The sequence below is a fragment of the Pelophylax lessonae genome (assembly GCF_965119305.1).
Source record: "Pelophylax lessonae genome assembly, chromosome: 3".
Taxonomy (NCBI): Eukaryota; Metazoa; Chordata; class Amphibia; order Anura; family Ranidae; genus Pelophylax; species Pelophylax lessonae.
Window position 1 is genome coordinate 36,319,313 of NC_138770.1, and position 25,529 is coordinate 36,344,841.

General features: G+C 43.9%; 3 protein-coding genes across 4 annotated transcripts in view; 1 reads left to right on the forward strand and 2 right to left on the reverse strand.

Moving 5' to 3' along the window:
* The window catches only part of LOC309550702 (uncharacterized protein), a 975,511-nt gene that overhangs the window by 787,817 nt on the left and 162,165 nt on the right, over positions 1-25,529 (reverse strand). The window lies entirely within an intron of this gene.
* Positions 1-25,529, forward strand: part of LOC309550720 (uncharacterized protein) — a 590,048-nt gene that overhangs the window by 542,540 nt on the left and 21,979 nt on the right. The gene's annotated exons all lie outside the window — the stretch shown is intronic.
* LOC309549978 (uncharacterized protein) lies at positions 17,136-23,514 on the reverse strand (the record flags this gene model as incomplete). The annotated part of the gene is made up of 4 exons (XM_082250454.1): positions 17,136-18,005; positions 18,240-18,425; positions 23,224-23,294; positions 23,413-23,514. 4 exons carry the CDS (start codon positions 23,512-23,514, stop codon positions 17,192-17,194), a joined length of 1,173 nt encoding a protein of 390 aa, XP_082106580.1. The 3' UTR covers positions 17,136-17,191.

A 25,529-nucleotide genomic window follows, 5' to 3' on the forward strand; every position in this document is an offset into this window, starting at 1 on the left:
ACCATAGGTAAGTATTCTATATAAACAGACCACAATTGTCTGCGAATTGCGCAGCTAACAGTCACTTCGCTGCAGATGAAGTGAGAATAGGCTATGCAACACGGGAGACTAATGCACTAATAATGCGCTATATCTGATATTAATAAAGATGTATAAAAACAAAAATCAGCTTTTTAGAGAAAAATCTACTATGGTTCATACGGCTGGGATTGTAATCGTATTACCCTTAAATATGCAATATAAAACATATAAGGAAGGAAATAAACAATATTGAATAAAATCAAATAAACAGCAAGGTATATTTACCACACTTAAGATGGCTTCTAGCTTAAAATGGTCGTTACCAGAGTCCTTAAGATGGCTGCCTTCCCAAAATGGTGGCTGGTTAGGGAGGAGTTTCGTTTGGCGTCCTTCAAAATTTCAGAAAAATGATGGAGCAAGATGGAGTATGTATAGATGAGTATATAGATGGATGTGAGTACCGTGAGTGTGGTAGGTGTAATGAATGTTGTCAGTAATGTGTGTGTCTCTCACATCTGGGTCTTCCTTTTTATATTGTTTGGAACAAAAGGACATTAAAATTACCATAAGCCGAACCCAGAAGGAGAAACTTTATCCCCATTGGTTGGGATATTTATCCATTAACTGGTGAGGTCATTGACACACCTCCAGTAGTTGTCCAATATATTGGATATTGGAATTATATGATAATTTTGTTTATATTTAAGAATAATCATAAAACGACATAAAAACTTGCCCATTCTCTCATAATACACATATGTCCATCTAATATCTCCATCATGTATCTTGGCAGGGATTGAATCTGGTAATGCCATTCTAATAATAATTATATTATTAATACAATATACATATATTTATCGGAATTTAATTGATTTACCCCGAGACTGCATTTAGTAATATCTCCAAAGAAGGCAGTATTGTATTGCTTATTAGATTCAGTATAAAATATATAAAAGCATTTTGTTTCTTTAACCACTTAAGCCCCGGAGTATTTGGCTGCTAAACGACCAGGGGGTATTTTGCGATTCGGCACTGCGTGACTTTAACGGACAATTGCGCGGTCGTGCGATGCTGTACCTAAACGAATTTGGCGTCCTTTTTTTCCCACAAACAGAGCTTTCTTTTGGTGGTATTTGATCACCTGTGCGATTTTTTGATCATGCGCTATAAACAAAAAAAAAGCATCAATTTTGCAAAAATAGCAATATTTTTCACATTTTTTTATATGAAATTCCCCCCCAAAAAAATGTAAAAATCAAAATTTTTTAACATTTTCGGCCAATTTGTTTTATGCTACCTATGTTTGGTAAAAAAAAATTGCAAAAAGCGTATTTTGATTGGTTTGCGCAAAAGTTATCGCGTTTACTAACAAAGGGAAAGATTTTTGTCATTTTTGTTGTTTTTTTTTTAATGCGTAATGGCGGCGATCTGCGATTTTTTTTTTTTTTTTTTTTTTTTTGCGGTACTGCGACATTGGGGCGGACAGATCGGACCCTTGACTGACATTTTTGACACTTTTGGGGTTACCAGTGACATTACTACAGTAAGCAGTGCTATACATATGCACTGTTACTGTAAAAATACACTGGTAGTGAAGGGGTTAACTTTATTTGGGAGGGAGGGGCTGTGTGTGTCCCTAGGGGCATGCTTTCTACTGTGATTGGCTGTGGCTTGAGCTGTAAGGACACTGATCAACGGATCTACATAGTAGATCCGTGTGATCAGTGTCTTTACACCGAGGAGAATGACAGGCAGCTTGTTTACACAAGCTGCCTGACTTTCTCCCTCTCCCCCGCCGATCGCAGAGTGGCCGGCGGACATCGAGTCCGCCGGTCACACGCGCGGGGGGGTCCATGACCACGCGGGAGCGCGCGCTCGCTCCCTAGACCCTCACAAGCAAGCGACGTAGATAGTCGTGCGGCGGTCGGCAAGTGGTTAAAGATAACCTATGACCTCTGACTAGTGAAGATCCTCAAATCATTTGGCTGTATCATATACTGTCAAGAAAAGCATCTGGCTTGTAGGATTTATATTACCTAGCCCAGGCCAAACTAATTCTTATATAAACACTCCTACCACATGCCTTAAAATTAAATAATTAGTTACAAGACACATAAGTCCTTACACTTAAAAGAACTATTCTAATTATATATATATATATATATATATATATATATATATATATATATATATATATATATATATATATATATAACATTATACATTCCACTATCTCAATAATAGAAATACAATGTATTATTGTTAATATACATCTTGCATATGATGATGCTTTCTAAAACGTATGTTTAAATGAACCTTTAAAAGAAATATACTGAACTATATTGTTCATTGTAAAATACAGACAATCAAGGAGACATCATCCCCTTAACATCTGGTGCCATCCTGGCTAGGCTTTTTATCAGGTGAAATGTCAGAAAGTCCCATTATTTACGATTTTAAAGAAATACAAAAATATCTGTTGAAAATTTCAAGACTCTTTTGTCAGAGACATTTTGTTTAAAAGAACATATATTAACTTTCCATCACCCCTATACAAGATGGTTGCTGTGCTGTTCAAAATCTCTATATAGAACTGAATATACAGGGCCTTTAAATATAATACCCTTTTTCCTTTATTTAATCTCCCCAAAATCCTGACATATCCCCCCCCCCTTCTTCCCAGTATTCAGGTGAACAGCCTTAGACATATCTGGGAATAAGGTCAAGAGAAAAAGAAAAGAAAAAAAATGTCTTGTCCTCTTTTTATAAGAGAATAGTTCATATTGGGAATTTTTCATAAGTTTTAAGTAAGGCGGTGAAATCAATCAGGGATCTCTGGAAGAAGCTGCGTGGGCACGCAGCGTAACGCGTAGGAAAAGCCAAACCTGAAGTGACGTATCGGCAAAGAATTGTTTGTTATGCTTTGAACAAGACGGAATACAATGTGAGTGTTACTCTTATTTATTTAATAAAATATACGGGACGTACTTCACTATTTTTGGCCCGCTTTGATTTTTTGGAGATACAAAGGACCGCAAATATCCCCTGGTGTATTGCTGCATATATAAGGGAGAAAAAAATCGATAATTCATTATGGTACCTATATGCCAATAAGGAGGAAGGAGTAGTACGCTGAGGCATACAACTTAAGGCTTGTTTTAAAGAGCATTGAGGTGAGCGCTTAGGACACCTAGTGGGCACCGCACAAAAGAGCACCTGCATGTGAAATTTGGATAAGAAGATTTTGCTGATCACGACATATTTATATATTTATCTAAAGGACACTTCAGCACTTTATATTGAAACCACTTATTTAAGAGCACAAAAATAATTTTATTAGATGGTCACTTATTAAGAAGTTTATATACAATTTTTTGTCACTTTATACTGTATATGTATTTTTATTTTAAGTAAGATTCATTTTATTTAGTAGAATTTACCACCTAATTATTTATGAATTGAAGGATCTATATTTGATTGTATTTATTTTGAACATTGTGATACACAATTTGTGAATATTATATTGAGAAGCACTAAGACACTTTTTTCACATATTTATATGATTTAATTGATGTTACATTAAAGCGGAGTTCCACCCAAAAGTGGAACTTCCGCTTTAGGGAGTCCTGACCCCCCGACATGCCACATTTGGCATGTCATTTTTTGGGGGGGGGAGCGGGTACCTAGTTTTGACAGGTACCCGCTCCCACTTCCGCTCGGAGCGCCGCGGCGCCCTGAGCGGAAGTTCTCCTCTCCCCCTCCCTCCCTGCAATCTTCTGGGACACGTCAGAGGTCCCAGAAGATTGCCGGCCAATCACGGCGCGCAGCGCGACTCGCGCATGCGCAGTGGGCACCCGGCTGTGAAGCCGCAAACTGTAACAGCCGGGTGCCCACAGCAGTGATGCCGGCGCCGTGGGAGAGGATCGAGGCTTCCGGCGGCCGCATCGCTGGACCGTTGGACAGGTGAGTAAATGGCTGGAACTCCGCTTTAAGCACTTTAAAGCGCGGTACTCCCCCCAATTCTAAGAACCTAGACCAGACTCTGCAGTAAACTCTGTTCGTGCTAGGTCTCCTGGAGTTCATTAAAGTAGGGATTGCCCCAGGAGGGCATCCGAGTGACTCCAACCTCTTCCTCTCAAGAATCAGACCATTAACCTGAGCAGAGCAGGGCAGGGGTGTAATTGTGTACCCTGCGAGAGAAGGTCTGGTATGAGAGGCAGGGGAATCGGGCTCCGATAACTGAGCTGCAGGAGAAGTGGGAACCAGGGCCTGTTTGGCCAATGAGGGGCCACCATGACTATCTCCACATCTTCTGCTTGGAGTCTTTGAAGAAATCTGAGGATGATGGGAAACGGGGGAAAGGCATATGCCCTGCTGAATTCCCACCTGTCGGTCAGAGCATCTGTCCCGCAGGATTGGTGACACCTGCTGCGTGTGAAGTACCGGTCCAGCTTGTGGTTGCATGGAGATGCAAACAGGTCTACTTCGGGTGAGACCCCTAGTGACAGAATCCACTTGAATGAGTCGATGTGGAGAGACCACTTGTTGTGATTCAACTGGACTCTGGAAAGGAAATCTGCCTGGGCATTCTGTGGCCCCAGAATGTAGGCCACCGAGATGTTGGACAGATGGGCTTGGGCTCATGTCATGATTGGGTCTACCTCTTGAAAAAGGGAGAGACTTCTGGTTCCGCCCTGTCTCTTCACATAAGCCACTGCTGTGGTGTTCATTCGGAGAAGCAAGGATTTGCCTTCTATCAGGTGGTGGAAAGCTTGAAGAGCTAGAAAAGCCACATGGAGCTCCAGGATGTTGGAGACCAGGGAGTGGGCTTGTGGAGGCCATCTCCCTTGAGCCACCTCTGCCATGCAATGGGCTCCCCAACCAGAGTTGCTGGCGTCCGTTGCAATGATGACCCAAGAGATGGGAACTAGGGAATGGCAATTGAGCAGGTTCTTGCGTTGGAGCCACCATAATAAGCTGTTTCTCATGCTGTGGGAAATAAAAATACGCTGCTCATGTTCTTCCGGATTCCACTGAAGAAGGAAGCCCCTTTGAAACGGCCGTAGACGCCACAGTGCCCACTTCACCATAGGGGCCATTGAGACCACAGTGCAGATAATCTTGAGACACTGGGAAGCCGTCAGAAAGGAGGAGGAGAGGGCTGGACGGATCCTCTCCCGCACCACCGGGATTTTCTCTAGAGGAAGAGAAAGTGTATTCTGGATGGTGTTGAACTGAGCCCCTAGATAAACCAGATGTTGAGAGGGCTCCAGATGACTTTTTTGTAGATTCAACAACCATCCGAACTCCATGAGAGTTGAGGTGACCAGGTCCCTGTGGGACAGAAGTTGATCCCTGTCTTGTGATAAGAGTAGAAGATCGTCTCAGTAGTGGTGAAGACGCACACCTTTCATTCTGATTAGAGCTACCACAGCCAGAAGGACCTTCGAGAACACCCTTGGGGATGTAGACAGGCCAAAAGGAAGACAGATTAACTGGAAGTGTCGAAGCTCTATCGCGAAACTAAGATACTTGTGGAAGTTTACTGCTATAGGCACGTGGAAATATGCGTCTGTCACAGGGCTTACCTTTGTTGGAGTCTGTAACGCAGAGATGCACGCTCACCCTTGCAGATATCCACAGTCCAGGGTGACCAGGTAAGAAAGCCACCTGGTGCTGTGAATTTGTGCACGGGGGCTTGGCAGGGACGGTGCTCCAATAGGCAAGACCGGCAGGAATGCAATGGGAAGGGAAGTCCAGGAATAACAGAAGTCACTGGAAGACAGGAGTCCGGATAAGGATCACAGGAACAACAAGGTAAGGATGGAAGCCGGAGTCAGTCTGGAACACACGCTTGGGAAACAGGAACACAGGAACAAGGTCTGGAACATAGATCAGCAACACAGGAACAAGGAAGGATCAGCAATGAACTGACAATGCTCTCAGTGAGAGACAGTGTTTTATAGCTTGCTTAATTGAGCAATTAGCTTCAGGTGGACATTGATAGACAAGAGCACACTCAGGTGAAGTCCAGCCCCCTAGTGCTGAAAGGAATACCAGATTAACAAGACTGGATCTATATGAGCTGAAGTGTGGCTCAGAGGCAGGTTAACAGGACAGAATGTCAAAGTACACAGGTTCAAATCCCATGTTAGGTACTTAACGGCGACCACGCCTGACTGTCTTAAAGCCAAGGCGAGAACCGTGACAGTACCCCCCCTTTAAAGACACCCTCCGGACAGGAACAGGTTCTTTGCAGAGGTCTTCCACAGGATAGGCATTTGCAGCTTTTAATACTTCCTCAAACAACTTCAGATCCTCCTTACGTACCACAGTGCCATTAGAAGCATATGTGCAGTCAGGTGAAAGAACTTCATTGTCAGGGCAGGAAGTAATGAAGGTGCTTTCTAGAACAGGAGTTTCTTTGGAAAGATGTACAGACATTACTGGAGCTGGAGGAGGGACTTCCACAGGAGTACTGGTTTCAATGATTGCCATAGTCTGGGTGCCCTTTTCAGACACAGAACGGGGACAGGGCTGGCAGCAACTTTGGCAGTTTCCAGGCTGTGTTTCTGGGAAGACAGGACGGATCTGCATGGTATCCACTGGGAGAGCCTTAGGCCTGGATGGACGAGTTGAACAAAATGTGATAAAATGTCCCCTCTCTCCACAATAGAAACAAAGGCCACTGTTTCTCCTACGGTCTCTTTCTTTGGAAGACAGCCTGGTGCGCACGGCACCAATCTCCATGGGCTCCTCTTTAACCTCTGGAGGATCAAGGTATCCTGGAGTAGTGCAGGCAGGCTTGTACTGTGACCAGGCAGAGTCATATTCGTATGGGTTTGCTTTTTCTCTAGATACCCGAGGTCTGCGGGAACCGGGAGCAAGCTTGGGAGTAGCTTTCTGGGAGGTAAGACACTGAGAGTCCATGGCATTTATAAATGACTCCCAATTGTCCAAGATAGGACTTTTCTCCTGCAGCATCTGGTATGCCCATGTCTTTATCCCTCCGGAAAGCAGATTAATAGCGGAATGAACCTTGATAAAGTCATTGTAATAGGTTCTGGGTTTAAGGACAAACAGGAGCTCACAATCCATCCGGAAGTTTGTAAATGAGGAACGGGAACCATCAAATCTGTCAGGTAACAGGACATAGGGTTCTGGATGTGCAGGTTCCAGGGCTGGGCGTACTGTGCCTTTAAGTATCAGCACTTCTTGCTGCAATTCAGCCACAGTCTGGGCCAGGCTGGACACCTGCTGGGTGAGCTGCTTGCACATCTCTGCGGACTCCATATGGTCAGTTCATTATGTCACGGGGCTTACCTTTGTTGGAGTCTGTAACGCAGAGATGCACGCTCACCCTTGCAGATATCCACAGTCCAGGGTGACCAGGTAAGAAAGCCACCTGGTGCTGTGAATTTGTGCACGGGGGCTTGGCAGGGACGGTGCTCCAATAGGCAAGACCGGCAGGAATGCAATGGGAAGGGAAGTCCAGGAATAACAGAAGTCACTGGAAGACAGGAGTCCGGATAAGGATCACAGGAACAACAAGGTAAGGATGGAAGCCGGAGTCAGTCTGGAACACACGCTTGGGAAACAGGAACACAGGAACAAGGTCTGGAACATAGATCAGCAACACAGGAACAAGGAAGGATCAGCAATGAACTGACAATTCTCTCAGTGAGAGACAGTGTTTTATAGCTTGCTTAATTGAGCAATTAGCTTCAGGTGGACATTGATAGACAAGAGCACACTCAGGTGAAGTCCAGCCCCCTAGTGCTGAAAGGAATACCAGATTAACAAGACTGGATCTATATGAGCTGAAGTGTGGCTCAGAGGCAGGTTAACAGGACAGAATGTCAAAGTACACAGGTTCAAATCCCATGTTAGGTACTTAACGGCGACCACGCCTGACTGTCTTAAAGCCAAGGCGAGAACCGTGACAGCGTCTTTGAGATCTATTGACACTAGCCAATCTCCTGGAAGCACTGCTTTCCGAATGGTAGATAAGGTTTCCATTTTGAACTTTTCGTTCTTTATGAATCCGTTGAGATAGGTGAGATCTATCACAGGACGCCATTAACCATTTTTCTTCTGTACTAGAAAGAGGGGCGAATATACGCCTTGGAATCTTTTTTGCACGGGCACCGGAACTATTGCGCCCTGAGCCGCCAAAGTGTTTACATAGTCGAGCAAAACACTTCTTCTCTCGTCCTGAGAAGGCAAGCAAAAGGGAATGAACCTGGAAACGGGATCTGTCGAGAAGGTCCATGTGCGTCCTATGGACACTGTCCTGATGGTCCAGACGTCTGAGATTGAGGCCGCCCAGACACGCTGAAAGTGGAGCAGGCGCGCCCCCACCTGGCATGTCTGAACGGGCCAGATCTCAAAAAGACTTTGAGGTTTCTTGCCCGGAAGGTGCTGAGCCTCTGACCACCTTACGAGAGGATGCTTGGCTTCCTTTCCAATTTCTCCTATAATCTTGCCCAGGCCTTTATGAGCAGGCATCTCTTGGAACGCTCTGCAAATTGCTTTCTTGGTTGCTGCTTTTTAGGGCCAAAGAGGCGCCTATCTTGGGGAAGGAAACCTGACTTTCCACCCGTCAGCTTAGTAATTGCATTGTCCAATTTGTTTCCGAATAAAGATGATCCTTCAAAAGGGATTTTGCACCAAGCCTGCTTGGAGGCTGGGTCTGCCAGCCAAGGACGCAACCACAGGGCCCGTTTGGCTGTAACAGAAGCCAACATGGATCTGGATAAGAGACGTAACACATCAATGGATACTTCTCCAAGAAACACAGAAGCCAACTTCAGTTCCTGAACAGGAGAGTTTTTTACTGCATCTTCAGACACACTCCTTAATTTCAGTTCGACATCAGAAACCCAGGTTTCCATAGCCTTAGACATAGCTGCTAATGCTAGCACAGGTTTACAAGCTGCACCGGCCGTGATATAGATTCTCTTTAAATCTAGATCCATTTTTCTGTCCAGAGGGCCTTTAAAGGAAACCGCATCGTCCAGCGGTAGGGTAACATGTTTTGCTAGTCTGGAGACTGTGGCATCGACCAGAGGAGCCGATTCCAGATGACTGACCTCTTCTGGTTTAAAGGGATACAATTTAGCCAATTTAGAGGATAAGGAGGCCTTGCCATCCCCTCTACTCCATTCTTCCAGAATGACATCCTTTAATTCCGAAAGGAGCAGAAAGTTTAGCCGCTCTTTCCCCAGGTGTTTGAAAAACCTTTGTTGTTTCGTTTGTGGGGTAATGGGATCTTCCCATTTCAGAGCCTCTTTGACTGCTCTTATGAGAGGTGAAACAAGGGCGAAATCAAAGCCCCCAACTGCACCTTCCTCTTCTTCCGAATCACTTTCTGAGGAATTTCCGGAAGTGAAGCTTGGTTGAGAGGGACCTTGTTCTTCAGGGGCCTCAGCAGGAGAGCTGGAAGTAGCAGGCCCAGGTATGGGGCTAGCACCCCAATCTTTCAGGGATTGTTGGACAACCCGTTTCACCAGGGATTCCAATCTCTGATCTTCAGACTCTCTCTCACCAGAAGCCCGAGCAAAAGAGGGCTCGCAAAGGGACTTGTCCTCCAGGACATGTGCCCCACAACCCCAACAGGCTCTCTGGGCCGTATGGCTACTGTGGCGGTGTCTGGAGGAGGAATTTGAGTGTCTCCTTTCATGTCTGCTCCCTGATGGAGACTCACGGCGCCTTGACCTTGAAGAAGTTTCTCTTCGTGGCCTGACAGGGTCTCCTTCTTGACCAGACCTGGAAGAGCTGGGAGAAAGAGAAATCCAGGGAGACACAGGATTTAGCCATGAATCATGAGCCAGCATCCCTCCCTTCATATCCCCCTAGAATGTACCAGCACTCACCTGTTGTGAGAGGGCTGGTCATAAGGGGGCGGTGAAGCAGGATCCATGTTTCAGGCAAAACCAAAACTGACAAGGGAATAGAGAGCATACAGCGGATAACTACAAGGTAATAAGGAACACTCAGGTGTCATCTTAATATGCATCCAACCGCTCCCCCCCCCTGCACACCGCCAAAAGGTATACAGCATCTGACCCCACATACCTGGAAACACAAGGGACAAGGTACCGGGAAGATGTTGCTATGCCCACAGTGCTTCCCACTCGCACTGGGGCTGACAGGCATTTAAATTTCAGCGCCAGGATGACGTCAGCGATGACCGGCCGCGATCGCAAGTGCGCATGCGCGGACCGGGCCTCGCTTCCGATCGCGGTGAAGTGCGCATGCGCAGGCAGAGTGCGGAGCTCCATTATCACACTGCACATGCATCTGCCGGACTGAACGGAGGGGGAACAGGAAGGAGATGGCTGGAACGCAAGGAGCGTTCCAGCCGCCATTGGGCCACCAGGGATAGCAAAGAAAGTACATTTAAGACACACAAACAAAACAAATACGCTGCCATGGAGAAAGATAAATCTTCAGACCCTGTCAGGATATCCGTCGGCCATCCGAAGCACCGCACAGTTATCAGCCAAAGGGGATTTTTGAATGTCACTCACCCACCCGTGGCTGGGCCCTGGACATAGACACCGACTTTCATTCTGAGGTAAGCCGACCAAATTTTAACAGGAAATAATCCAAATAGGGTCCTTGGAGGAGGACAAAAAAGGAACACTGGCTGTACCTGCAAGCTGAAATTTATAGAGGGGGGTCCTATACCATTGGAGAGGAGGCGGGGTTAACCCACACGTAGGCTGCCATGGAGACTGTCAGGAAACAGTATTTTGTTAGAGTTTACCTACTACTTGGGAGGAAAAATATAATATCTCCCCCTTTGGGGCATCAATGCAATTTATTGTAGGCAAAAAAACTACCTGACATTGAGGATTCCTTCTTGGTTACCGTATACAACCTTTAACCTCTTGACTTCATTACGACATTAGGGTTTGATCCTCCTTGGTATCACCGTCATTGGCGATTTTTGAAAATGTGTCCGCTTTGAGTGACCTGTTTGAGTCAGAGGGATGAAGTGACCACTGAAAAATAGGAGGGTAGTTAGTATCTAACAACCAAAATCCCCTGGCAGGGATTTCAGGATCCTCAATACTGTGACCTGGGGATAAAATGGTGTTAGAACCTCTGTCTCCTATGCCTCCATTCAGTGTATCCCTCTGATTCCTGACCATTTAAGGATTTAGTGGCCCTTGGCTGGCCACAGGGTTTGTACCTAAAGAGGGCTTATTTTGGTTCTAGGCTGCAGCGCCCTGAGTGAACCAAGTGATCATCTGATCTAACTTGGCATCTACTCATCTGAAAACTTCTTCAGAATTGGATTGTTGGCTCCGCCTCCTGCGCTGCCTATGTCTCTCGGGTTCAGATAGATTGGACAGATCTCCATCAGAACCACTTGCTCGGTTCTGGCTTGGGGTCTGGGCCTTAATGGCTCTCGATCTTCCCAAGGATTTTGGGGAGCCCTAAGATGGGGCAAATCCCTATTTATTTGTGGGTGTCCCCCCCTGTTAATTGGTGGGATGTCCGGTGTCCTCCTTGAGGTATCCGGTGTCCCCCTTGGGGCCTAGGTGGCATGTCCCCGTTTACTACCTTAGCGTAAGGCTTGAGGAGAAAGATGTGTTTCTGCCACAATTTTGGTGACAGGTTCACGCCTTTCTTTGTATTCACTGGTCTGTTGGTTGGAGTACAAATTGTCGCTCACTTTCACCAACCATTCCAGTGAACACCCCAACTGGTAGTCCCTTGCCAAACTTATTTTTATGTACGTGGGCAATGCCTCAAAGCACAGGGATTTAAATTAGGTGGTTGTACTCATTTATTGAAGAGTGTTAGGCATTTTTGAGTACAGCCAGAAATTCAATGGGGCTTTGGTGCTGTGTACATTTTAGGTTGTAGATAGCAGCAGTAAGGTTTTGTATGGGCCGAATTTAAAATAACTTCCTACAGGCCTAACACAGAAAGGGTGTTTTTATAGGCCTCAAGATGATCAATAATATCTAAGGACCCTTTCTTAACAAAAATCAAAACAGTACTCTTGTTTTAAAAAACATATAATTCTGGAGGTGTATGGTATCTTTTTAGGGGTGCTTGTCTTTTTACGGTGACCTTGACATGACTCATACCTATTTATGCATGGCTGCCCAATTTCTGCCCTCCTATTTTTGGAAGATGGCTGGGGTTGGCCGTGGACTCTCTGCCTGACTCCCCCCCCCCCTTTGTCTGGGTCATAACCTATTAGACTGGGAGTCATATCTGGGTCTATGATTAATTACATCATTTATAATGCAGAACTAATTAAGCATTACCCTTTTGCATGGACACCATGACCTTTTATAACTCTCCTATTTGTTTACTGATGAGTTCCTGTTCTGACTTGAGCTGTTACACTTTTTATTTTTAAATTTTCCACTGCTGATTACTCGGCAACTAAATTTTCCACTGCTGGTTACTCGGCCACTAACTTTTCCACTGCAGGTTCCTTGCTCAAAACTTCCTAATTCTTGCATTAATCTTTTACATTTCTCTTTCAAATGGTTGCTTTCATTACAGCTTTCTTGATAAGACTTCTGCCACAGTTCTACTTCATTTTGCAGTTTCACGCTACATTCTCTTAACTGATGTGTCCCAATAGAGGTTTCCTTCACCTGCTCAAGGAGGTTCCTTATCTCACTTTCTTTTATTTGGAGTTGGAACTTTACTAAATTCCTCTTTTGCTGAGCATTCTGGTGCAGTTCCTCACAGAGATACAGTAAGATTGGCCATGACTCTAAAAGTATGTGTTCACGCTTCCTGACATCTTTGGTGTTAGAGAAGCTATTGGTGAGTTCATACATCGGGTTTTCCTCTACTCATGTGTCAGGTGCCCACTATTGGCCCGACTTTTGAGGATTTTGATATATGACTAAACAGCTTTTACATATTCCACCATTTCAGACTCAGAGAGGTGTTTCCACACACTTTTGATCTGTGCCGAATCTACTGGGGTTGTGGCATTACCACTAGGGTCTCACACCTTGCCAGAGTTGACAGTGTGAACCTTACCTACTGTAGACATTTTAGGGCATTTCTATCAACATTCACAATTGATATAAAAAAATAAAAAAAAATTTTTTTTTTGCAAAGTTATTAATTCTGTCACAATGATCAAAATTATGATTGGCATATGTAAGAAATTAATTATATCTCAGCAGTGCCTCCATTATGTCAGAATATTTATACTGCTCTGAATATAACAGTGTCTATTTATGTAAATAAGCAAAGATCTGTAAGGTAGGAGAATCTCAACCTATTAACACAAATCAATATGTAACGAATTCTTTTTAATCAATTAATTTCTTTTTAACAGCATATACCAATCTTAGTGAGTACAGTCTACAGTAGGGAATATATAAGAATATTTATTCACAAGACATGTATTCACAATAAATGATTAGACTTGAGATGACACAAAAAGATAACTTTACATAAAATACAAACTTAAAAACGATAAGTGCGATTTTTACAAATAAGACAAAAAAAGAGCAACAATTTTGAAAAAATAACAATATTTTTCAAATTTTTTTATATGAAATTCCCCCAAATAAATGTAAAAATCAAATTTTTTTAACATTTTAGGCCAATTTGTTTTCTGCTACATATTTTTGGCAATAAGCGTATTTTGATTGATTTGCGCAAAAGTTACTGCGTTTACTAACTACGGGAAAGATTTTATGCCATTTTATTGTTTTTTTTTTTTAACTAGTAATGGCGATCTGCGATTTTTTTTGCGGGACTGCGACATTGCGACGGACAGATCGGACCCTTGACTGACATTTTTGACACTTTTAGGGGTACCAGTGTCATTACTACAGTAATCAGTGCTATACATATGCACTGTTACTGTAAAAATTACACTGGCAGGGAAGGGGTTAACTTTATTAGTGATCAGTGGGTTAAATGTATCCCTAGGGGCGTGATTCTAACTGTGGGGGGTGTGGCTTGTGATGTAACCACAGAGACATATGATCCTACATAGCAGGATCGTATAGTCCCTGCAGTTACATCAGGGAGAATGACAGACGGCTGTGTTTACATCAGCCGTCTGCCTTTCTCCCTCTCCAGCGGGAGATCGCGAGTGGCCGGCGGACATCGGAGCTGCCGGTCACTCGTGCGGGGATGTCAGGGAACAAGCGGGGGTGGGATCGCACCTTCGGGGGGGCGCGCGCTCACCCCTAGAGGCTTGTGGACGAGTGACGTATCGGTACGTCGCTTTGCCCAGGAGGGGCTGACCGCCGCAGTATATAGTCAAGCGGCGGTCGGCAAGTGGTTAACTTATATCCTTCAGTGTGTAACTGTACTCACAATTCCATGAGGATGACTTCAGTTATTTCTATGGAACCATGCCAGATGAAGTAACTAAGGGGTCCATATATAGAAAATGTATTATATTGGAGGAATGTGACAAGCATTCATCCAGCAACTACAAATCCTGGCCCTAATTGAACACCGTGATTTCCTATGATGGTCAGCTCCATCCAGTGGCCATAATGTTGTATTTTTCCGGAAATACATTAGTAAAAAAAATAGCACAATATTGCATTATGGCCACTAGATGGAGCAAAAGAAATCAGTATGAAAAAAAATAAATAAAGCCACTATTCACCACAGCTGGGTGAATATTAGTACCTAGGTTTGATCTTTGAGTGATGGTGAAGAAAGAGTCAGAAGGAGACCGGTATATCAACAGGAAAGTGATCTGCTTTATTGATACAATATTCTCTTCTTTTATATTCTTAAAAAAGGACATACATATTCATTAATAATTGTACATCTGGGTGTATCCATTTACACATCTATGCTTACATAATTATACATCTGGGCTTACATAATTCAAGATAGATGATTCAGGTAACACATCATGTCAAAGTACAATTCATAGTAATGTTCCCTTTAATCAATCTTGTACTACTCTTTAAATAGTACATTATTTAATTGATATAAAGTAAGCAGGTCGAATAATTGATCTTGTTGTTATAAGGGGGTATACAGTGTATATAGAAGGAGGTCTGTAACATTATTTTTTCTTACTTGCAGCTGTGGTTTCTCAAAGCTCTTACATCATTCTAGGGAAAAGGTTTCAGGCCTTCTTAATAGTAATTGGTATTTAATTATAATCTATACAATACCATTTATTATATATACTGCTACAAAAACATTAAAGGAACACTTTGAAAACACATCAGATCTTAAATGGGGAAAAATATCATGGTGGATATTTATACTGATATGGACTGGGTAATGTGTTAGGATCTATACTGGTATGGACTGGGTAATGTGTTAGGAAGGAAAGAATGCCACATTGTTTGATGGAAATGAAAATTATCACCCTACAGAGGGCTGAATTCAAAGACACCCCGAAAATCAAAGTGAAAAAATGATGCAGCAGACGAGTCCATTTTGCTGAAATGTCATTGCAGCAGCTCAGAATGGTCTTCAGTAGTGTATATAGCCCCTATGTGCTTGTATGCATGCCTGACAATGTCAGGCCATGCTCCTAATGAGACGACAGATGGGGTCCTGGGGTATATCCGCCCAGATCTGGACCAGGGCATCACTGAGCTCCTGAACAGACTGAGGTGTAACCTGGCGGCGTTGGATGGCCCAAAACAGAATGTACCAGAGGTGTTCTATTGGATTTAGGTCAGGTGAGGGTGGGGGGCCATTCAATGGTATCAATTCCTTCATCCTCCAAGAACTGGCTGCATACTCTTGCCCATGAGGAACCCAGGACCCACTGCCCCAGCATAGGGTCTGACAATAGGTCCAAGGATTTCATCCCAATACCTAATGGCAGTCAGGGTGCCATTGTCTAGCCTGTAGAGGTCTGTGTGTCCCTCCATGGATACGCCTCCCCAGACCATCACTGACCCACCACCCAACTGGTCATGCTGAACAATATTACAGGCAGGCACAACATTCCCCACGGCTTCTCCAGACCTTTTCACGTCTGTTACATGTGCTCAGGGTGAACCTGCTCTTATCTGTGAAAAGCACAGGGCGCCAATGGCAGACCTGCCAATTCTGGTGTTCAATAGCAAATGCCAATCAGGCACCACAGTGCCGGGCAGTGAGCACAAGGCCCACTAGAGGACGTCGGCCCTCAGGCCACCCTCATGAAGTCTGTTTCTGATTGTTTGGTCAGAGACATTCACACAGGTGGCCTGCTGGAGATCATTTTGTAGGGCTCTGGCAGTGCTCATCCTGTTTCTCCTTGCACAAAGGAGCAGATACCGGTCCTGCTGATGGGTTAAGAACCTTCTACGGTCCTGTTCAGCTCTCCTAGAGTAACTGCCTGTCACTTGGAATCTCCTCCATGATCTTGAGACTGTGCTGGGAGACACAGCAAACCTTCTGGCAATGGCATGCATTGATGTGCCACCCTGGAGGAGATGGAATGCCTGCACAACCTCTGTAGGGTCCAGGTATTGCCTTATGCTACCAGTAGTGACACTGACCCTAGCCAAATGCAAACCTAGTGGAAAAGAGAAAAGATGAGTAGGGGGAAAAAGCCAGTGGCCTCCACCTGTAAAAACATTCTTGTTTTGGAAGTTGCCTCATTGTTGCCCATCTAATGCAAGCAGCTAAAACTGATTAACAACCCCCTCTACTACTTAACTAAAGAGATCAATATCCCAGGAGTTGAATTGAATTGATTCTATACTTTGATTAAAAAGTGTTACTTACATTTTTTTTGAGCAGTGTATATATATTATTATAATCTATATATTAACATTTACTTTAACACATTAGATCAACTATTTTTCTTTTTAAATGGACCTCTAAGTGTTTGTGAAAGCTTACACTACAAAATGTACTCTGCCAATGAAAGGTAATGTCTCCATTTTTATTTTTCTACTGCTATCAATGGCCAACACGGTACAACACTTCATAAGAAGATCAGAGATAACCCAAAGACATGGATGAAGTGTTTCTTACATGATGAAGATCAGCCATGGAGTATATCTGAGGTGTATATCAGAGTGTGCTTCTTTCCCACATGGGAGCTGTGATGTCCAGCAACATTCATATAGAATACATTTCCCACACTCAAGGCACTAATACACCTCGAGGGTTGTGTGGGATCCCTAAAGGCACTAATACAATTCAAGGGTTGTGTGGGATTCCTGATGTACAGGAAGACAGGACTTCAGTGAGGAACAATTCCCTCACTCAGGACAGGAATGTGGCTTCTCCCAGTGTGAGATCTCTGATGTTTGTAAAGATTGCACTTCTGTGAAAAACATATCCCGCAATCCGGACAGGAATATGGCTTCTCCCCCGTATGAGATCTCTGATGTTTGTAAAGATGGGACTTCTGTGAAAAACATTTACTGCACTCAGGACACGAATATGGCTTCTCCCCCGTATGAGATCTCTGATGTGTGTAAAGATTGAACTTCTGTGAAAAACATTTCCCACACACTAGACAAGAATACATTTTTTGCCCTGTATGCAATCTATGATGTTTGTAAAGACTTGACTTATGTGAAAAACTTTTCCCACACTCGGGACAGGAATACGGCTTCTCCCCCGTGTGAGACCTCTTATGCACATTAAGATCGGATTTAGAATGGAAACATTTCCTGCACTCAGGGCAGGGATATGGCTTCTCACCCGAGTGAGACCTCTGATGTCTATAAAGAATTGACTTCTGTGAAAAACATTTACCACACTCGGGACAGGAATACGGCTTCTCCCCCGTGTGAGACCTCTGATGTCCATAAAGATGTGACTTCTGTGAATAACATTTCCCACACTCGGGACAGGAATACGGCTTCTCCCCCGTGTGAGACCTCTTATGCACATTAAGTTTGGATTGATATTGGAAACATTTCCCGCACTCAGGGCAGGGATATGGCTTTTCACCCGAGTGAGACCTCTGATGTTCATAAAGATGTGACTTCAGTGAAAAACTTTGCCCACATTCAGGACAGGAATATGGCTTCTCCCCCGTGTGAGACCTCTTATGCACATTAAGTTCGGAGTTAGAATGGAAACATTTCCCGCACTCAGGGCAGGGATATGGCTTCTCACCTGAGTGAGACCTCTGATGTTTGTAAAGATGAGACTTCTGTGAATAACATTTCCCACACTCGAGACAGGAATACGGCTTCTCCCCTGTGTGCAATCTCTGATGTTTATAAAGATTGGACATCTGTGAAAAATATTTGCCACACTCAGGACAGGAAAACGGCTTCTCCCCCGTGTGAGACCTCTTATGCCCATTAAGTTCGGAGTTAGAATGGAAACATTTCCCGCATTCGAGACAGGAATACGGCTTCTCCCCTGTGTGCAATCTCTGATGTTTATAAAGATTGGATATCTGTGAAAAATATTTCCCACACTCAGGACAGGAAAACGGCTTCTCCCCCGTGTGAGATCTTTTATGCACATTAAGAGCATTTGTAGAACAGAAACATTTCTCACACTCAGAACAGGCATACAGCTTTTCCCCTGTGTGAGTTCTTTTATGCACTTTAAGATTGTATTTAGAATGGAAGCACTTCCCGCACTCAGGACAGGAGAACCTCTTATGGGTTGGAAGGATGGCACCGTCCCTCACAGTCTGAGGTTCCTCAGGATAAGAGGAATACGATGGTCCATCTACACTGTGTGGTGCCGGATAAACATTTGAGGTAGCTGGGTTTTCTCCTGGACTATACTGTGTGATGTCCTCATCTTCTACTTTACAGTCTGGAGACAAAGTGAGACAATCCTCTGAGGTTTTCCTCTTCTCCGGTCCATGTACTAAAATAGAAATAAAAAGATTATTACTAGACATAAGCAGATTGGTTCCCCTAAACCAGGACTCTGCCCACATCAGTGTAACCTAAATGTAAGAGTAAGAAAGTTGTGCCTTAGTGAGATGTGATCTTTAGAGGTAGTATAATTGTAGATGTAGTTTAATTCTAGAAGTTATTATAGATATAGTATTTAGTGATCAATCATACACATGTTCTTTCATTAGCATTTGAAAAGGACAGGGCCAGTTCCAAGGATCGAGTTGACACTTAGATGCTAATAAAAGTCTGCCATCCGAGTAAAGATAGATTGCCACCTTCTGGAAGCCTCAAAAAAAAAAAGTCCTAGCCAGTGTGGCTACAGGTATCAGCAGGGGGGCAGGAGAAGGCCCCAAAATGTCTGCAAACTTTGGTATCAACAGATCTAAGGAATATATTTAAGCTCTCATAAAAGGTAAAATATTATAATTCCTTCTTCTGATGGTACACATGTTTGGCTACCTAAAGGAGGATCCTAGAGAAACACACAAAACCGTTATATGACGCCCGACTGCGGCCAGCCGGTAGGCAGAAAGTGATTGGACTTGTTGCGATCGGACCAATGCGCTGGTTTTGGAAATCCTATCCCTGACATAGTGATTAGCGCCATTTTGGGCCAATTTAACTCTGGTTATTTCAGAACACAAAACATCCTGTGGGCTGAGACCGGAAAACTCCAGAGGGTTGATTGACCAAGGGCTAAAGTCCAGCCCACATCCATATTCCAATAAATTGGGGAACCTGAAATATGAACGTTGTTATTCCATGAAGCCAGTGCTACTGGGAAGGTACTGATGTGTCTGACATGCTTCTGTCAAAGGATAAACTTTGGTAAAGTTTATTTCTGTTTTTATCCCTTTTTATTTTCATAGCGAATTGCCAATTGTGTGTCTTTTTATCTTTTTTTGTAACTCCGTTTTCTTTGTATATATTTTATGCACTGCCCACTTTCGGGATATTACATTATAAAATGAATAAAAGACCTAAGCTAGGGCTCATATCTCTGGAAAGATTGTTGGATTGCAGTGTCTATGTGCTCGGTCTAAGTTACGTGCCAGTCGGTATGCAATTGCACTGCATGTTAGCAGATTGCATGCAGATTGTAAACTAACACATCTGCCAGACCAATATCTGTGCGTATGTGATGGCCCAGCAGACCAGTCTACCGACAAACTGTTGGGTGGTGGCAGGCTATTGGTTGTTGTGTGTCTGGACAGTGGAAAGAGTGATTAATACCAGGGTTCTAGCTTGTAGGATATATGGAAGAATCCTAGTAGTGTGTGCTAATTGCTAGACTGCTCCCCAACCCTTAGAGTGCACCAGATTGTATGTAAGATTTGTATCTGCCTGTGTGTAGTCAGCCAGCTGGATTGGAGTGGAGTCTCCCTCTAGTGGTGTCCAGAGATAGCGGGGAGGTCAGAGCTAGTTGCCGTTGGCGTACAAATCCAAGACAGATTGGTGGCAGCAGTGGGATCAACAGATGTAAGGAATTATCTTCATGTCTTTGCCGCTAACATTTTAGCTTTTATGAGAGAGAAAATATATTCCTTAGATTTGTTGATACAAATCAAAGCTTGCAGACATTTTGGGGCCTTCTCCTGCCCCCCTGTTGATACCTGTAGCCACACTAGGACTCCAAACATCATCCATTATCAAATATACAGACCGGAAGTGTCCACCCCTTTCCTTGCAAAAATATCCCCTCTTCTGATAAATGCCAGCAATCGCAACCCGGAAGAAAAAAGCTTTGCATGGGAGTAACAGACAGGGGTCCCATAACACTTCCCAAACATTCGAGTGCAATCAAAACCATCAAATATGGTCACTGATATAATGGTTTTGGTTTTAACTGATGGTTTTGATTGCATTCGAGGCTCCACCCCTGCTGACATAGTCAAAGTAGTGATGCAACGAGTAAGAGGGGAGGAGCCTGCTCGAGTACGTCGGATCCAGGATGGTCAGATCACTTCCTGTTGGACGAGTTTGTTACAGCCCGCACTGCTTAGGTACTTTTAAACGTGAGTTATTATGCCGTTTTACTTTATTCATTAAAAGCCATTCAGAGAGCACTAGATTGTCTATTTGTTTTCATATGAGCGGGGCCTTTATCTTTTTACCTGGATCTTGGAGCCCTGGAAAGGAAGGGGGTTATTATCCATCCCATTCATCTGGAATCCTTGGGTATTAATGTGTATTGGAATATATGAGTTAATGATTGAGGTGAGCTGCTATTTAGCACGTAAACACGGAGCACTCGAGTGTGGAGTGAAGCACCAGCACTTTATAGTAATTTGAGCACGGCACAGAAGGATTACTTTATTTGGGACTTTTTCTCTTCTTTCTTTTTTGATGCACCATTTATTATATACTGTATATTATATTTTGGATTCTATTGAGTTTTTTTGATCTACACAATTAGGAGGACATTATCATTTATATTTCAATATTTTTCCACTATTTATGTGAATTTATGTGATCTATCCACATTTCTTGTATGGGAATTTAAGAACATTTTGTCACTTCTTTCACCATTCATGTGAATTTATGTGATCCATCCAAGTTTTTTTGTATGAGATTTTAAGAATATTTTGTCACTTTTATACCTTTGGCACTGCATTATTTACGTTTTACTGTTATTCATTTGTGTGATGTGAAAGCACTGAATGCATGCTGCCATTGAAATTGAATTAGTTCTTTGATATTTTGATTGCTCTCTCTATTTACACATAGTAGGGGCCAGGGGAGCTGGACAAGGAGTTTCCTGACCTCTCTAAGGTAGGCTGGATTTCACAAACCCCCCACCCAAAGTGACTCCCGTCACATATCTCCCCTTTCGGCAGAAGACTAACACAGAAGGAGACCCCAAACAGGTTGACTTCATAGTGAGTCCGTAGTTCAAGTCCCCCAATGCCCATACCCACACAGTACCCCAAACAAATTGTCTCGAACAGAGCGTTTCTAACCCAGCCAACCTCTGCCTCTCTCGTAGAACATAACCACTGCTGAGGAGAAGTGCAGGGGGTCCTTCCCCCTGGTGTCCCTTCAGCCGCTGGAGAGAAGACAGGATGGCTGGGCTCACACAGTCACTGTCAGGACCTGGGCTTCAACCTGGGACCTCTCCGGTGTCTAGCATTGATTGTTCTTACTGAGCTCTCTAGGATGCTGGACAGCTCCCTGCCTGATCTATTAGACAACCCTGCCTTGTGTCTTGATTGCTATTGAACCTTGAACTTCTTGCGCCTCCAATTAACTTCCTATATAAGCCTTACCTCTGCACTTCCTGTCGCCACATTATTGTGGTCTGATCCTGCTTACTACTTGAGCTACTTCTATTGCTGTTTGGAAATCAACCTTGGCTTGTGACCCCCGACTATGAAACTCTTCTCCGGCATCGAGCTTGTCTTGTGACCCCGACTATGAAACTCTCTCCTGCACCGAACGTGGCTTGTGACCCCAGCACGGATTATTGGTCTAGTGATTCAGACTTTCCTTTATTCAAACACAGGCACAAAAAGATATACACTCAGGGGACAACCCCCCCCCCCATTTGCATAATGACACAGGGTGAGGTAAACTACATTCAGTAACATGACGCACAAACAGCTTTTAGGAAGGGCTGTAGGAGAAATCCCCCTAGTAGCTAATACACATACACATCGCATAATTGTTGGCTCCCAAGGCAGACAAAAACAATAAAATAATGGAATACAGGCACTTAAAAAACACATAACAATCCCCACCCCTCCTCAAACTATCTAGCAATGGTCTGAGACACTCCTACAATATTCTAGCTGTCTGAAAGGTGGAATTATTTATCTTCTTATTCCTGAAAAATATCCCTCAAAAAATATATTACTGTCCCCAGTGAAAGAGCCTCTCCATGCTTTCAACACAAACCACACATAAAGAACCCAGGATAACATGGGTAAAACTAAATGCGGAGTCCAGTGTGGCTCTACCATGAGTCTGGTTAGGACAGACCTGACTGGGGTTCTCGGTCACCCTGTGCCCCTAATAGACACAGGGTGACTTACACATAGGAGGGGCCGGGGGAGCTGGACAAGGAGTTGTCTGACCTCTCTAAAGTAAACTGGGTTCCACTAGCCCCCCCGCCCAGAGTGCTGCCAGCTGAACCCCAGAATCTCCATAAATCCAGTCTAGATACATAAATTTTGTCTGCAGCACAGAGAAGGAAGAATATCCAAGAGGAATACAGGACGGGGAACACAGCTCAGGAAAGTGACCAGGGGATTACATGCTGATATCACCCAGCCCTTGCCCAATCAGTGAGCAGTATGGGTGGAGGAATGTATTTAGTGTTAATGACCCACCTGTGCTGATCTCTGTAGGAGTGTCCTCCTTTATAAATGTCCCCGTTATTCCATCCTCCTTCATAGACTGCTGATCATCCCTCATATATCTCACTTCTTCTGCTTTAACTTCAACTTTTTTATCTATCAGATCTTCACCCTAAACCAATAATATAATAGAAGAGGTCATCTGTAAAATATAAACTTTAATACTGTGACATATTTTAAAAAAAAAATCAACATCACCTTAACAAGTCCATGTTCTAGATGCCGCTAACCTTGTAATGGTGAAGGACGGCGTGATCCTCCTGTCTGGAATCCTGGGAATACAGAGGATGCGGACATCTCTCTGGTGGGTCCCTGGTATTAGGTAGCTCCATCATATCCTTGTGTCCTTCTGAAAACTCCTCCATCCGTCCATACTCCTCATCCTCCTCTTTATACTCTTCTTTAAGAACATTATAATCCCCAAGGTTTCCACTCTGAAAGATATAATAAAACATTAATTGTGATAAACATACTTGTATATAGATCGTAAAAGAGAAGTATGGGTTGTTTTTTTTTTTTTTAAAGAATTACACTTACCTAGGTGGATGCAGTATTTGTCCAAAGCTGCATCTGTCCCCCAGTGCCTCTAAAATACTGATAACCGAGCAAATGAACACTGCCAATCACTTGGTTCGCATAGCTCCGTAAGCAGAGAGCTCTCTGCTCTTCCCCCCGCATTTACTGGAGCGCTGGGCTGTTGAGAGGGCTGGGGCGGCTGGCTCGGGCTCTCAGTGGCTCGCTGAGAGGCTGAGCCGGTCCAGGCATGGAGGTGGATCCTGACTTTATTGTCCTGGTCATTTTTTCTCAAATAAAATTTTATTGAGTGAACAACTGAAAAATTGTGCCAGCTTAGTCAAAATACAATACAACATACCGATTTAAAAAGCATAAAAGTATTACATCCATAGAAACATAATAAATCATAACCATTAGCAGATACACGACTTGCATGAATATGCCCATAATCCCAAACCCCATTACCCAATGGTAATGGTATTCAATGTACGGTTAACAGCAAACACACACACACATCATATGTTGAACTGGATGGACTGATGTCTTTTTTTTCAACCTCACAAACTATGCAACTATGTAACCTCTAAAACCAGTTCGTAATTACCCTCTGTGACGGTACTAACCGTCACTATGAGTGAAAGAGAGATAATTAATGGTTTGGAATGCTTCAAGTGGGACAGTAATATTTCTAGAAATATGAAGATTTAATACCACCTTACACAGTGTATTCTATGTGCTTGTCTGTGAGAGAGACACACAGACTGTCACTGGCAGACTTCCCTATTGTTTGTGTATTGGGAGGGAATGTGGATTGTGCCTGTCTCATTGTTAAATGTTAATGACCTCACATTGTTCTATCTGTCTTAAGATAAGCTTATCATAGGATGCATATGTGTATGTGTATTGGCTGTTAAGGGGGGGGGGGCGGTTGTCCCACAGTGTATATCTTTGTGTACACTGTATGGGAGTGTAAAACTCTGTTTTCATTGGATTCTGAATGTCAGGGCCTGTTTTCAACAAGGTCCACCTAGGCGGTAACCTTGTGGGGGAAAACTGTATAAAGTATGTTTCTTGTTCAATAAAGTGAGTTATACTTCACCCTGCATCACCCTCAATCTAGAGTCCTGTCTCTCATTGGGGGAATATGTTACAAGGGATTGCTGTGTCCTTCATACTCCCTTGGATAATCACTAAGAGCTTGTGTAAGAGCTTGTACTTGCTTCTGCTTCACTTTCTGGGGAAAGAGAGGTTCACCCACGGGAACCTGGAGCCTTGTCGTAGGTACAGAGTGGGTAGGAGACGGCGAGACCCTAACCAGGCTGTGGCAGTTCGTGGGGTCTGAAGTGGTTACGGTATCTGGTGGAGTGCTTGGAGCCCTCAGGAAGCACTAGGAGCATCGGTCAACGGAGGTACCCGGTTGGGGTGCCAGTTGATCTGTTACATTGGTGGCAAGTGGTGGGATGGCGTCCTAGTGCGAGGAGAAGCATCTCGGAGACACCGGTAACGTTATTGAGCAAGCTGACACCCGTGCAGCGTCGCCATGGAAGAGGAGTTCATAAGGAGGTTGCGAGAGATGCAGATACAGCACAGGGGACCAGTGTCATACCAGGTCCTGCTAGGATGGCATGATTCTGTGCGCTTGAAACTCTGGAAGGAAATGCTAGCCCGTGAGCAGTGCCACCAGGGAAAAATCCTCCCCTCCATCCAGAAAAGGTACTGGTCGCAGTATGGATTGCGGGAGCAGTTTTTGGGAGATACACCGCACAAGGAGCAGACAGCTGAGTTAAGCAGGCTGGTCTGGGCAGAGATGCGGTTGGAAGAGAGCTATAGA